Source organism: Gopherus flavomarginatus, chromosome 10, assembly GCF_025201925.1.
Source record: "Gopherus flavomarginatus isolate rGopFla2 chromosome 10, rGopFla2.mat.asm, whole genome shotgun sequence".
Lineage (NCBI taxonomy): Eukaryota > Metazoa > Chordata > Testudines > Testudinidae > Gopherus > Gopherus flavomarginatus.
Window position 1 is genome coordinate 1,805,261 of NC_066626.1, and position 12,330 is coordinate 1,817,590.

General features: G+C 52.8%; 1 protein-coding gene across 1 annotated transcript in view; it reads right to left on the bottom strand.

Annotated features, from left to right (window-relative positions):
• LOC127030056 (adhesion G protein-coupled receptor E3-like) overlaps window positions 1–12,330 on the bottom strand; it is a 45,023-nt gene that overhangs the window by 1,382 nt on the left and 31,311 nt on the right. Inside the window, 1 exon segment of the mRNA XM_050915965.1 lies at window positions 1,244–1,589. Within this exon segment, the coding sequence (XP_050771922.1) occupies window positions 1,244–1,589 (346 nt within the window).

The window sequence follows — 12,330 nt, forward strand, 5'->3', positions numbered from 1 at the left end:
ATAGAACCGTGCTCTGTAGAGCCGGTTGTGTGCACACAGATTGGTTTACAATAAGTGAGGCAAAAATATCAATAATCCCCCTTTCGCTATTCTCCACCAAAATGTTATACCAATTATATTAGACCAATAAAAACTAGCAGGATCTTATTAAAGGGGACAAGACATTTGTCACATTTATTGTAAATACCATAATAAAACAAAAGATAGCAGTAAACAATGTTGTTTGGCTATTTATTCCTATGACTACTTCTTTCTATTACTACTTATTTCTTATACCCATATATGTATATGTGTGTGTGTGTGTGTATGTGTGTGTGTGTGTGTGTGTGTATTAAAAAAAAACCCTCTCACCCCTATGGGTGGTATGTGTCTTCCTCAAACTCGGGTCCTCTACCAGAGGCCTGGGAGTTTGAGGGTTCTGCGCAGTATCTTAGCTGTTCCTAGCACTGCGCTCTTCTGGACAGAGAGCTCTGATGTTGGTCCTGGGATCTGTTGGAGCCACTCACCCAGCTTAGGAGTCACAGCCCCGAGTGCTCCTACCACCACTGGGACCACTTTGGCCTTCACTTTCCACATCCTCTCTAGTTCCTCTTTCAGGCCCTGGTACTTTTCTCATATTCCTTCTTCCTGATGTTGCTGTCACTTGGCACTGCTATATCTATCACCATCGCTGTCCTCTGGTCCTTATCTATTACCACGATATCTGGTTGATTGGCCAGTACCTGCTTGTCCGTCTGGATCTGGAAGTCCCACAGAATCTTAGCCCTGCTATTCTCCACAACCTTCTGTGAAATCTCCCATCTGGTCTTGGGAGGATCTAGCCCATACGCTGTGCAGATGTTCCTGTACACAATGCCAGACACTTTGGTTGTGCTGTTCACAGTGTATGCTGTTCCTGCCTGCATCTTACATCCTGCCACTATGTGTTGGACTGTCTCTGAGGCCTCTCTGCACAGTCTGCACCTTGGGTCCTCTCTAATGTGGTAGACCCCTGCTTCAATGGATCTGGTGCTCAGTGCCTGTTCCTGTGCTGCTATGATCAGTGCCTCAGTGCTGTCTTTTAGTCCAGCCCTTTCCAGCCACTGGTAGGATTTCCCAATGTCAGCCACCTCAGCTATCTGTCGATGGTACATCCCATACAGGATCTTGTCTTGCCATGGCACTTCTTCTGCTTGGTCTTCCTCCCATGTCCGCTGCTGCCTCAGGCATTCTCTCAGCAGCTCATCTTTGGGGGCCATCTTACTGATGTACTCCTGGATGCTTCGGGTTTCGTCCAGGACAGTGGCTTTGATGCTCACCAAGCCCCGCCTGCCTTCTTTCCGGCTGGTATACAGTCTCTGGGTGTTGGACTTGGGGTGGAAACCTCCATGCATTGTGAGGAGCTTCCGGGTCTTCACATCGGCAGCCTCCATGTCCTCCTTTGACCAGCTCACTATACCGGCAGGGTATCTGATAACCAGCAGGGCGTATCTGTTAATGGTGTGGATCTTGTTTTTCCCACTGCGCTGGCTCTTCAGGACCTGTCTTATCCTTTGATGATATTTGGATGTTGCTGTCTTCCTTGCCTCCTCATCGTGGTTTCCATGTGACTGTGGGACGCCAAGGTACTTGTAGCTGGTCTGTATGTCTGCTATGTGGCCCGCTGGGAGTTCTCCACGTGAGTGTGCTGTGAATAGTCAGGTGCCAGCAATGAGAGGGGGAGGGAACATGTGAGGGATCTTCCATCCCAACCGGCCTGTCTCTGGGTGTCAGTGTGGCATGACCCCCTCAGCTCTCAGACACCCTGACCATCTGTGGGCTGCCTTGCTGATCTGCTGGGCAGTCGCTTCTCTGCCAGACCCATGCTGCCTCCCCACCTCTCCCTTGGCGATGGCATCATGGGTCCCAACTTCTCTGAAACCCCTTCCCAGTGCTGTCTTCCCACGGTGGGCTGGCTGGGCTGCTGGGGTGAGGAGCTGGGGGTGGGATGAAGGGGATTCTGCGCAGCTGGGCCAGCAGAGTGCTAGACTCAGTGCCGCTGCTCTGTCTCTACTTTCTCTCTTCTCCGTGTGGCTGTTGGGATGAGAACTCCAGTTTAAACCATGCTCACTGAGTGCCCAGCAGTCTGCTGGCCCGTGCTGCCAGGGGGACTGGCCATCTGGGGTACCCCCTTGCCCACAGCCCCCCACACCCGGTGCACCCCCATGTCTAGGGAGGCAGCTCTGGGGTCCACTGACCCGTCTTAGCAAACACTCCCTGGAGGAGCTGGGGCAGGTGATTCCTGGCCTGCACCCTGTCCCGGTCACTCCATTGCTGGCTGCTCTGGGGAGGAGCTGGGCACTGCTGGCAGAGGGGTGTGGCTATGTGCTGAGATGCACACTTTGAAGCTCTTCTCTTGCTGAGTTTGGATCTAAATGAGGGCTGGAGGAGGGAGTGACCCACAGCAGATGGCAGCATGTATGATGGGGGGAGGGGCATGTGCGTCTGTCTATCTGTCTGTGTGAAGCTGTCTGGTTTTATGCGATTTGCTAAGTGCTGAGAGATTAAGTAAAACAATAGCCAGCCCCACACTGAGATACCAACTGCTCCCACCTGAGGGTTTGGGAATGGATTGACACCCGCTACCTGCTGGCTGGCATGGTATCAGCAAGAGGGTCGCTGAAATCTGTGCTAGAGACCGCACTGCCTGGGACTGCCTGCCCATGGGGCTGCTCTCCTGCATCCCTGCAGGCTTTCCAATCACAAGTTACCTTCCCGGGGCAAACTTGCCCCTGTCAAGTGGGCTTGGCTGTTTGGTGCCTTGTGCCCCGGCTGATATCAGACCCACCCCTGGGCCGGCACCAGCGACGGGGGCTGCTTTCCACCCTGGGATATTTTTGAGAGTTCAGTGTTTCTCCCTGTCTCAAACTGGGACAAAATGTACAAATCTTGAAAATATTTGCAAACTAAACTCCCATTCACCCAAAAGAATTCCCATTTGGGTGAATGGAAATGTTTTGTTTTGATTTCAATCTTTTTTGTCTAATAAGCCTAAATTTTGGAACAAAATGTCATTTTGAATCAGGAAAACTCAGATTTTCTGTTTAGAAAATGTCAAATCGAAACATTTTAACAACGTCAAAACTCTTTTCCCATCTCTCTGAGGAGGGAGGTTCATCAGATCTGACCCTGTTTCACCAACGGTTTTGGTTTCAACCAACCAACCAACCATTTTAAATTAAAAACGTTTGACTGCAAAATTCACATGCAGCTCTATCAGCGACCCTGTGGAGTGGGACCCCTGCACTCCCATTGCCTTGGCAGGACAGAGCTGCTGGTGAAATGGCTGGGCTGAAACCACTGCTGGTGACCTGGGGAGGGGGGGAGGAGGGAGAGGACCTGGATGCATTGCAAACAGAAAAGATTCAGTGGAAGAGCTGGTGGGCACATTCTGGCTGACATGAGTTGTGCTGTGAAAGGCCATTCACTTTATGCAGAGCCCTCTTGCCCAGCTTGGCGCCCAGAGTGTGTCAGAGGTGGTGCTGCTTCCTGAGGTCATGAAAACAAGTGTGTGGTGCTTTTCCCTGGCTTTTTCCTCCTCTTAGCCCAGGCAGAGCAGCCCAGCCCAGGGGCGGGAGGCGGGTGGGCAGCATCGTCTCTTCCTCCTTTTGCATCGTCCCCTGAAGGTGATGGGCCTGAACTGGTGTCTAGGGCGGGATTTGGCCTGTGGAGCCGTTATTCCTGGTGGGGAGAGAGCCCAGTGCCTCTCACCTCCCTGGCCGGGTTTGCAGGGCTGGTAGGTGGAACCCCCCATTCTCTCTGGCAAGGGAAGCGCGTGTGCCCACAAGGGGACGGAGCCTCCTCCCAAGGTCATTTTCACAGTCGTGCAGTCTGCAGAGCAGAGCTGCACTCAAAAGCTTCCCAGAGCATTTAAATCGGCATCTCCATTTCCTCGCCGGCCCTGTCCCGCCTGTCTCACTCGTCCCTTGAATCACTGCTTGCAATCGGGGATGAACAAGGAGAAAGGAGAATTGGGAATGCGACACATGTTGTGGCCAGAGGCCTTATGGGGCTGGATGTGGTCCAGAGAGAGGGTCTGGGGATTCCGCAGCCTGCAGTTGTCACACTGGGTGTGCTGCCTCCTAGCTACGTCCATCAGAACCCCAAGGCTTGATTGGCCAAGTGCCCCCAGCTCCAGCAGGGCCAGTGGGAACAGTGGGTGCTTGCACCTTTGGAAATGACACCCTAAGTGAATATATGGATGTGGATGTGGCAGGTTCTAGGCTGGTGCTGAGCTGCTACCTGGACAATATCAGCTCTCCATCCTTGGGCTCTACAAAGGAGGAGGCAATGGTTAGCCCCCTGGGATGGATAGAGAAACTGAGGCACAGGGACTTGCCCAAGGTTGCCAAGCTGACTAGTGACAGAGCTGGGACTAGAAGGCAGGTCTCCTGAGTCCCAGTCCAGTACTCTTTCCATTTAGCCACACCACCTTCCTTAGCAATGGTACTAGCAGGCCGTCCTTTGGACCGCTGGACCTGCCTGGCCGCTTTTAACCTGGCTGAGCCTATCGTACTGAGCCTATCGCACCTGCTGCTCCCATGGGTACTCAGCTGATTCTCTGGCTTGGTGGAGCCTTGGCAGGTCAGATGCCCCTCCCCAAGCAGTTCAGCCCTAGGTTTCTGCATGGCCAGAGCATCCAGGACCATCTCTCTGCTGTTTCTAGCAGGGGCACCAACTGGAGACAAACCTGCCCCACCCTTCCCCACAAGTGCATAACCCCACGAGGAGTTGGAGTGCGAGACAGGCAGCCTGGGTTCCATGCTCAGCTCTGCCACTGATTTAGTGATGGGCCTGATATGGCTCCCACGGAGCCCACAGGGAGCCGGAGGAGTCAGGGATGGAGTTTTGAGCAGGTCCCTCCCCATCTGTAAAATGGGGCTCTTTACACCCCCCTCAATACCTGTGAAGTGCTGGGGAAAGGCTGAAGGGACATGTTCCACCTGCCTGTTCATCGGAGATTCCCCCTGCTTGGAGAGAGATGCGTGTACAACAATAGATCCTGGATAAGAACTCCCATGCAGGCTGGAGAGGGGACAAATAATAAGCCAAGGCAACGCTTCCAACCAATGCACCCTCCTTGTTAGGCCAACTCCCCTGCAGAGTCCGCGGGAGATCTCCCCTGCACGCTGAAGGCTCCTCCAGGACTAGGACACATGTCCAGCGAGGTGCACCTGTCTGCAGAATTCCCTTGGGGCCAGAAGCGGCGCCAGGGTTTTTGGCTCCCTAGGCAGGGATCCTTCTGCGCTCTGGGTCTTCAGCGGCAATTCTGTGGTGGGCGGGTCCTTCCACGCTCTAGGTCTTTGGTGGCAATTCTGCGGTGGGTCCCAGAGTGAGTGAAGGACCCACCGCAGAATTGCCATCGAAGACCCAGAGCGCAGAAGGACCCCCCGCCACCGAATTGCCGCCGAGAGTGACAAAATGCCACTCGCCCCAAATCCTAGTGCTCTAGGCGACCGCCTAGGTCACCTAAATGGAAGCGCTGGCCCTGCTTGGGGCTCCATGCAGGTGCAGGGGGCTACAGAATCAGAGCTGCCACCTCCTGAGTAACTGTCACTGCGATGGAGGAAGTAGAATGGGTGCAAAGTCTCTGTGTCAGATCGCAAGGCATCTGCTTAGATTGTATTAACAAAATGCCCAGCCTGAGCAAAAGGACTGGCGAAGGGGGAGAGTAGGGGCTGGTTGGAAATAGAACATATGCTCCTGACTGGCTATTTCATGATGGAGAAAAGTGACAGGTCAGTTTATATAGATGTGAGCTCTCTGGCGCAGGGAGCAACTCTTGTGTTCTGCGTTTGTGCAGCACCTGGCACCATCTGGGGCCTGGACCATGAGTGGGGCTTCTAGCAGCTACAGTTATACAAATAAATAGTAATATAGAACTTGCCTGTCACGTTTCTCCATCCTGAAGCAGCAAGTAAGTACATGAAGTACATGTTGACATGTGGGTGTTTTCTGCTTGTTCTTCTTTCTTTAGAAATACAAGGTGCTGGTCGATCCTGGATTTGCTAGAGGATCCATTGGAAGTCTCATCGCTGTGGATTGTAAGCTGTGTAAAGGAAGGGGAGGGTGGGTTTAATCTTTAACAAAGACCTCTTTTCTCCTAAATGTTTCTCAGCCATTTGAATTAAATTAATAATAATAACCCGCAACCAAACCCTGATCCAAAGATTTATAAAGAGAATAAAATAATAAAACCTGTCCTCTGAAATACCAGGGTTTTTTCTGATGTGTCTTATCACCTGTCGAGCTTTTCATGAAAAATGAGACCTGAACTTCAACATGGGTGAGGGAGGTTCTGGTCTCCTTGGACAAGAGCAGAACTATTGCTTTGTTGGTGTAGCAGCAAAGGCAGAGTAACGCTTGCTTGTCATGAGTGACTTATTTCTGTTTAATTAAAAAGCAAACATGGAAGTTAGTTGCCAAAATTGTCACGGACACTTTCAGTCTGCACTGTTAAAATGACGGGGTCGGGGGAACAGAAGCAAAGGTTCAAACAGAACTGTTTGTCAGGCTATCCTGCAGGTAGGTAGCATTTGATGTTCTTGGGGCTTGGTTTAAATGTGTAGTTGCTAATGCCTTGCTGTTCCTGGCATGCATCAGGTGTGGCTGAGTTAATGTTACCGCTGGAGCCTTATTGTTTGTGGCTCCTGAGTTCCTCTTTTGATCTTTGTTTTGTTTTCCACCCAGCGAACCTGCTGCAGTGCTGGGCAGTGTTGTATGTGCATAAGGGTAACGTGAGAGCTGTGGACAAGAAGGGAGGTGAATGAGGCCAGAGCCCCATCTCCAGTGAGTTACCTACTGGGCTGGGGAGGTGCAGCGGAGCACTGAAAGGAGACATTGAAATTAACCACACTGGGGCACCTGTGTAATCCATCCTGCAAAGGAGCTCTGCTCTCGCCTTGGGGACCCTTCATCACTTCTTTTGGTTCTCCCTAATCTGAACTCGTTCACCAGGCACTGGGATTTTCTCAGTGCCTTCTGGCCCTCATTTAATATTCCTGTTAGGCTCAGTGGTGACTGGCTCAGAATGTCCCACTTATCTCCCCGTAACCCCCAGGGCGCCGACCCCTGCAGACGAGGGGCTCTGGCACAACAGCAGCAATGAAACAGAACCTTGGAAAGAGAAGTGAGGGATATTTAAACAGGCGTGAAATCAATGGGAAGAGAAATGTTGGCACTTGGGGGAGGGGTGGGGAGCTGACAGGGGTTGGGGAAGGAGGGTGAGCTGAGCAGCATCTTACTGAGCTGCAAAGATATTACATAGCAACAATGCACTGGGGAGAGCTTGGTTCCTGTAGATGGGAGAGTATGCGGTCTGTGTGAGCCTTGCAGGCAGCCCTAAGCCCTATTGTACAGGGTTCCTGCTTATTTCCTGGAAAGCTCGGCCCTCCAGAGGAGACTCACAGCTTCAGGCAAATTTGCAAACAGCCTCATCTTCTCCTTGGCCCTGGGGTACAATCCCCTGCATGTTTCTGCCTCAGTCCCCGGCTGCCGGGGTGAGGGGCTGCAGGGAATGCTGGCCCCCGACGGGGCCTAGGGAAGGAGCAGATTCAGGGACCGTGGGGTGGTTCCAGATAGGGACTGGGAAGTGGAACTCTTCAGGCCAGGTGCTGTGCGCAGCACAAAGGGCCAGGTTCAAAATCTTGAGGTTCCTCTTAAAATCTCAAAACAAAATGGGTGATTCTACGGGGGTGGGGGAGGGAACGTAGAATAAACTTGGGAGAGTGAGTGACTAATAAACCGATGCCATCCGTTAGGTCAGACACCCCGCCTCCGGGTATCTTAGCAGTTGTGTGACTGTGATCCTCAGTGTTTCCCTCATGCCTGAGTGGCTAATGAGGCAATATGTTCTAGCATCAGCTCCTTCCCAGCTCTCCATTCAGTTTGTCAAGGCAAGCTCCAACCCGCTGCGAAAGGCTGGCTGGGTAGCCCATAAGAGCTGACATGCTGGGTAGAGACACCCTCACTGGAATCCCTCCGCTGTCTGCAGCTTCAGCCCAGTCCGCCTCTGCATGGCCTGCTGCCTGTAGGCTATCTACTGTCTCGAAAGATCCCCCAGCCCTGTACTAAATCTTCACAAAGAAATCATTGGCCTATAGGAACCTAAAACAACCCTCACTACCAAGCAGATCCTTTCCTGTGGGAGTTGTTACTGGGCTCCTGCACCCTAGCATGCCAGGCTGCCACCCCACGCACACTGGGTGCAGTTCTCTGAGCCTTTATTTTCCCCACGGGGCCAATAAAGCTTCATCAGCCCCAAACTTAAAACTGTACCGAACTTTTGCCCAGAATGACCGGAACAATCACATACCAGAAATGGAAATGAGTCCTGGCCCCTTGGACAGATGCCAGCAGAGAGCTCCCTTCCCTATGATACCTCCATCCATCCATCCTGCATTCCAAATCCGCTCTAGGTTGCTCTTCTCCTGTTCATCAATAGGGGTCAGTAGCGAGCTCCCTACTATCAAGGGCTTCAGGCTATAGGGTTTATAAACGCTTGGGCTGATTTCTCTCAAAGCTATAATGGCTCCATTGCAGCTGGATTTGGGGACAGAAGTTTAGCATTGCAGTGGGCAGGCATGTGTATGTGGGGGACACTGCTGCCTTCCTCTGGATGGCATTAGAACTGTTCAGCCATGTGTCATGACCCCAGTACTGTTGACAGCTGATGGGGATTCTCCTGTAGCCTGAGTGGTGAGGGGCTGGGCTTTTGAACCTGGAAGATCTTAGCTCTGTCACTGCAAAGTTCTGATTGTTCATGGTGAGCAGCAAAATGACAACTGTGAAGTCCTGCTTAGCCACAGATTTGTTACAGACTCGGGTTTCCTAGGTGCAGGATGACTCATTTCACCAGATGATGGAAGCTGAGGCTGTCACATGGCTGGCACTTAACCTGGGCTATTTCTGAGCCACCTCTCTGGACGCAGCAGTGCTGTTCTCTGTGCTCTAAGGCCATGTGGATTCAGGGAGACCCCTATTACCCTCTTAGTATCACTGCCACTTCGCTGCTCACTTTCAGAACTTTCTTCTTAGGTTCAGTCTCTATGAGAATTTACTGTAGCTTCCCTGGCTTCAGGGAGTCTATTTAAAGGCTACTTTTCTCCTGAGATGCCATAGGCATTGCAGCTCTCCAGAGACACTATCCTGCCCCTTCACAGCTGCCTCCATCCAACCCCAGTACCTCCAGCTCACGCTACCCCAACCACCAGAGTTGCACTCCTGGCTCTGACTCCCAATTGGGCCGTGATTGGTCAGCTTCTGATGGCGATGCCCCTGCATTGGCTGACTTCTTGATACAGTAGGAGGGTCTGTTTGAAGATTGTTTCAACCATCAGCTGTCAATCAGGGTATTTGATGGACAGGCCGGACCACTCACCCAAGAGCTACCGAGGTTGGACTCCTCTCTGGAAGAGCTACTGAGGCAGGACTCCTCCCTGAGTCTGTTGTGTGAGTGGTGTCCGTGAATCAAGACCACAATACTGGTCTTGACTCTCATTCACCCCTTTTAGCTCCATGAAATGGCTCCGAGAGCCAGTTGGCACATGAAAGCAGCAAAGAGTCCTGTGGCACCTTATAGACTAACAGAAGTTTTGGAGCATGAGCTTTCGTGGGTGAATCCCCACTTCGTCGGATGCATGCATGTGCTCCATGGGGAAGCCAGGTCTTGCAATTTACAGATTTATTAGAATGTGGAGGCTGATAGGGAAAGAAATTCATCAATTATTTTAATTAGCTTGTCCATTGATCTACCAGTTAGATCATGCAACTGGGAGGCCGAACTCTTGGGTTCTGTTCCTGATTGTGCCGATGAATTGCTGTGGCCTTTACTGTTTTGTGGCTCAGTTTTCCCTTTTGTCTAATGTTACAGCCCCTGGCTCCCAGGAGCGTGCTGTGTGTTGCTGTGACAGATCCCGTTTCTGCATGGTGCTGGTTCTGCTGTCGCTAATCTGCAGCTTGAGTCAGGAGGCGGGAAGGTGTATATGGGGCAGTTGGTGCTGAATGATATGGGCTCTGGCAGCCTTTGACAGGCTGCTGTAACGAATCCAGGAGCTGCTGCTGCGTGAAGCTCTGGCTATGACTGAAGCAGCCCTGTGTGCTTGTGCATGGTGGAGCTGTGAGGGCTGGAGTCGATGATGAGCCTGGTTGGGATTTGTAGACTCCATTGAAAATGCTATGGAGTGCAACCAGCAACTCCATCTTCAGACTCCGCTGAATCCCTTTCTGTTTGGGTCCAGACCAAACCCTGAGAGAGCCCATGGCCTTCCTTGGGCCCACCACAACTCTCTGCCCATGGCCAGCCTTCACTTCCCCTGCCCACGGCCCGCCTTGGGCCCCCTGCAGCCGCTGCCCATTGCCCTCCTTGGACCCACCACGGCTCTCTGCCCATGGCCAGCCTTCACCTCCCCTACCCACAGTCTGCCTTGGGCCCCCTGCAGCCCCTGCCCATGGCCCACCTTGGGCCCACCACAGCTTTCTGCCCATGGCCCACCTTGGGCCCACCACAGCCCCAGCCCATGGCCCCCCTTGGGCCCACCACAGCTCTCTGCCCATGGCCAGCCTTCACCTCCCCTGCCCACGGCCCTCCTTGGGCCAACCACAGCTCTCTGCCCATGGCCCGCCGCAGCCCCTGCCCACAGCCCGCCTTGGGCCCACCGCAGCTCTCTGCCCATTGCCAGCCTTCAACTCCCCTGCCCACGCACCTCCTTGGGCCCACTGCAGCCCCCTCCCACGATCCGCCTTGGACCCACCCCAGGCCTCCTTCCCCCAGTCCGCCTTTGTCTCCTCTGCTCACCCCCACCCAATTCCAGCTGGCCTGCAACTGCAACCAGGGCAAGTGAGTTCAGCAGCAGCCTGTGGAGAGACTTGTGCACCCCTGCATGAGAAGACAGAGGTGAGGGAGGAGGTTGCTGTTGCAGGAACAGGGCTGTCCAGGGCTCAGAGGGTGGCTTTGTGGTTGAAGAGGGCACTGGCACTCAGGAAATCTGCCTTCAATTCCCTGATCTGCTGCATACCCTCTGGGTGACCTTGGGTGAGTCACTGAGTCTCTATGTCTCGGCGTGATGCTCGCCCTGCCTGTCTGCCTTGTCTAGCTGGATTGTAAACCCTGACTCCAGGCACCCAGCCCAATGCGGCCCCAATCCTGGAATGGACCTCTCAGCGCTGCTCCAATCCAAGTCATACATGCTGCAGCCTGCCGTGGGTTCACACCCACCACTCCAATCCTAAGGCTCAGCATGGGCTCCCTCTGTGCTAGCAAAAGCAGCAGTGATTTCAATGACGGAGGGGTGGGGCAGAGCTGCCCTGTTCTGCGCAGCCCATATGACACTTTATGCAGATTTAATGCAAGGATTTACATATTTGTAATTAATTTGCATGTAGCCATGAACTCTGGTTTAAAGATACAGTGTGGATTTAGTGCAGGTGCAAGATGTTGGTGACCGAAACCCTCCATTTATCTCTGAGGCAGTAGCAGGGTCAGCTTACTCTCTGCACTGCCTGGCCAGCACAGCTGACCCTAATCCGGGAGACCCTTGTCTCAGTGTCATTTCAGCCACGCAACTTTTTGCCTCTCTGCTTAGTTCCGGGGAGTGAGTTTGCGATGAGAGAGCTGGAGCTGAAACTGCCCCCTCAACTCATCATTAGAGCCACTGAACAGGTCTTAGATGGAAGCAGTCTATAACCCCTGCAGATTTGCGCTGGTTCAGACCAGTGACTCGTAGGCCGTGGCTCTGTCACTCACTAGTGATGCCCTGAGGCAGCTAGTCCCTGTTGGTGCTGATGTTCCCACCTTCATGGAGCTGGTTTTATAGGTTCATGGGTTTCAAGGACAAAAGGGGGCATTGCGATAATCTGGTCTGCCCTCCTGCACTGCACAGGCCAGAGACCTGCCCCCAAATGATTCCTAGAGCTGAGCTTTCTGAAAAACACCCTGTCTGGACTGAAAAAATGCCATGACCTTGGTAATTTTTGCCAATGATTAATCATAGAACTGTGGGACTGGAAGGGACCTTGAAAGGTCATCAGCCCAGCCCCCTGCACTGATGGAGGAGCAAGCAAACATGGACCATCCTGACAGGTGTTTGTCCAACCTGTTCTTAAAAACCTCCAATGGTGCGATTCCACAACTGCCCTGGGAACCTAGTCCAGAGCGCAACTCCCTTTAGAGTTTTCCCTAATATCTAACTTAAATCTCCCTCCCTGCAGACTTCTTGTCCACCTTCAGTGAACATGAAGAACAACTGCTCTCCATCCTCTTTATAACAGCCCTTACCTTAGCTGAAGACTTAACAGCCTCCCCCCCGCGCCCCG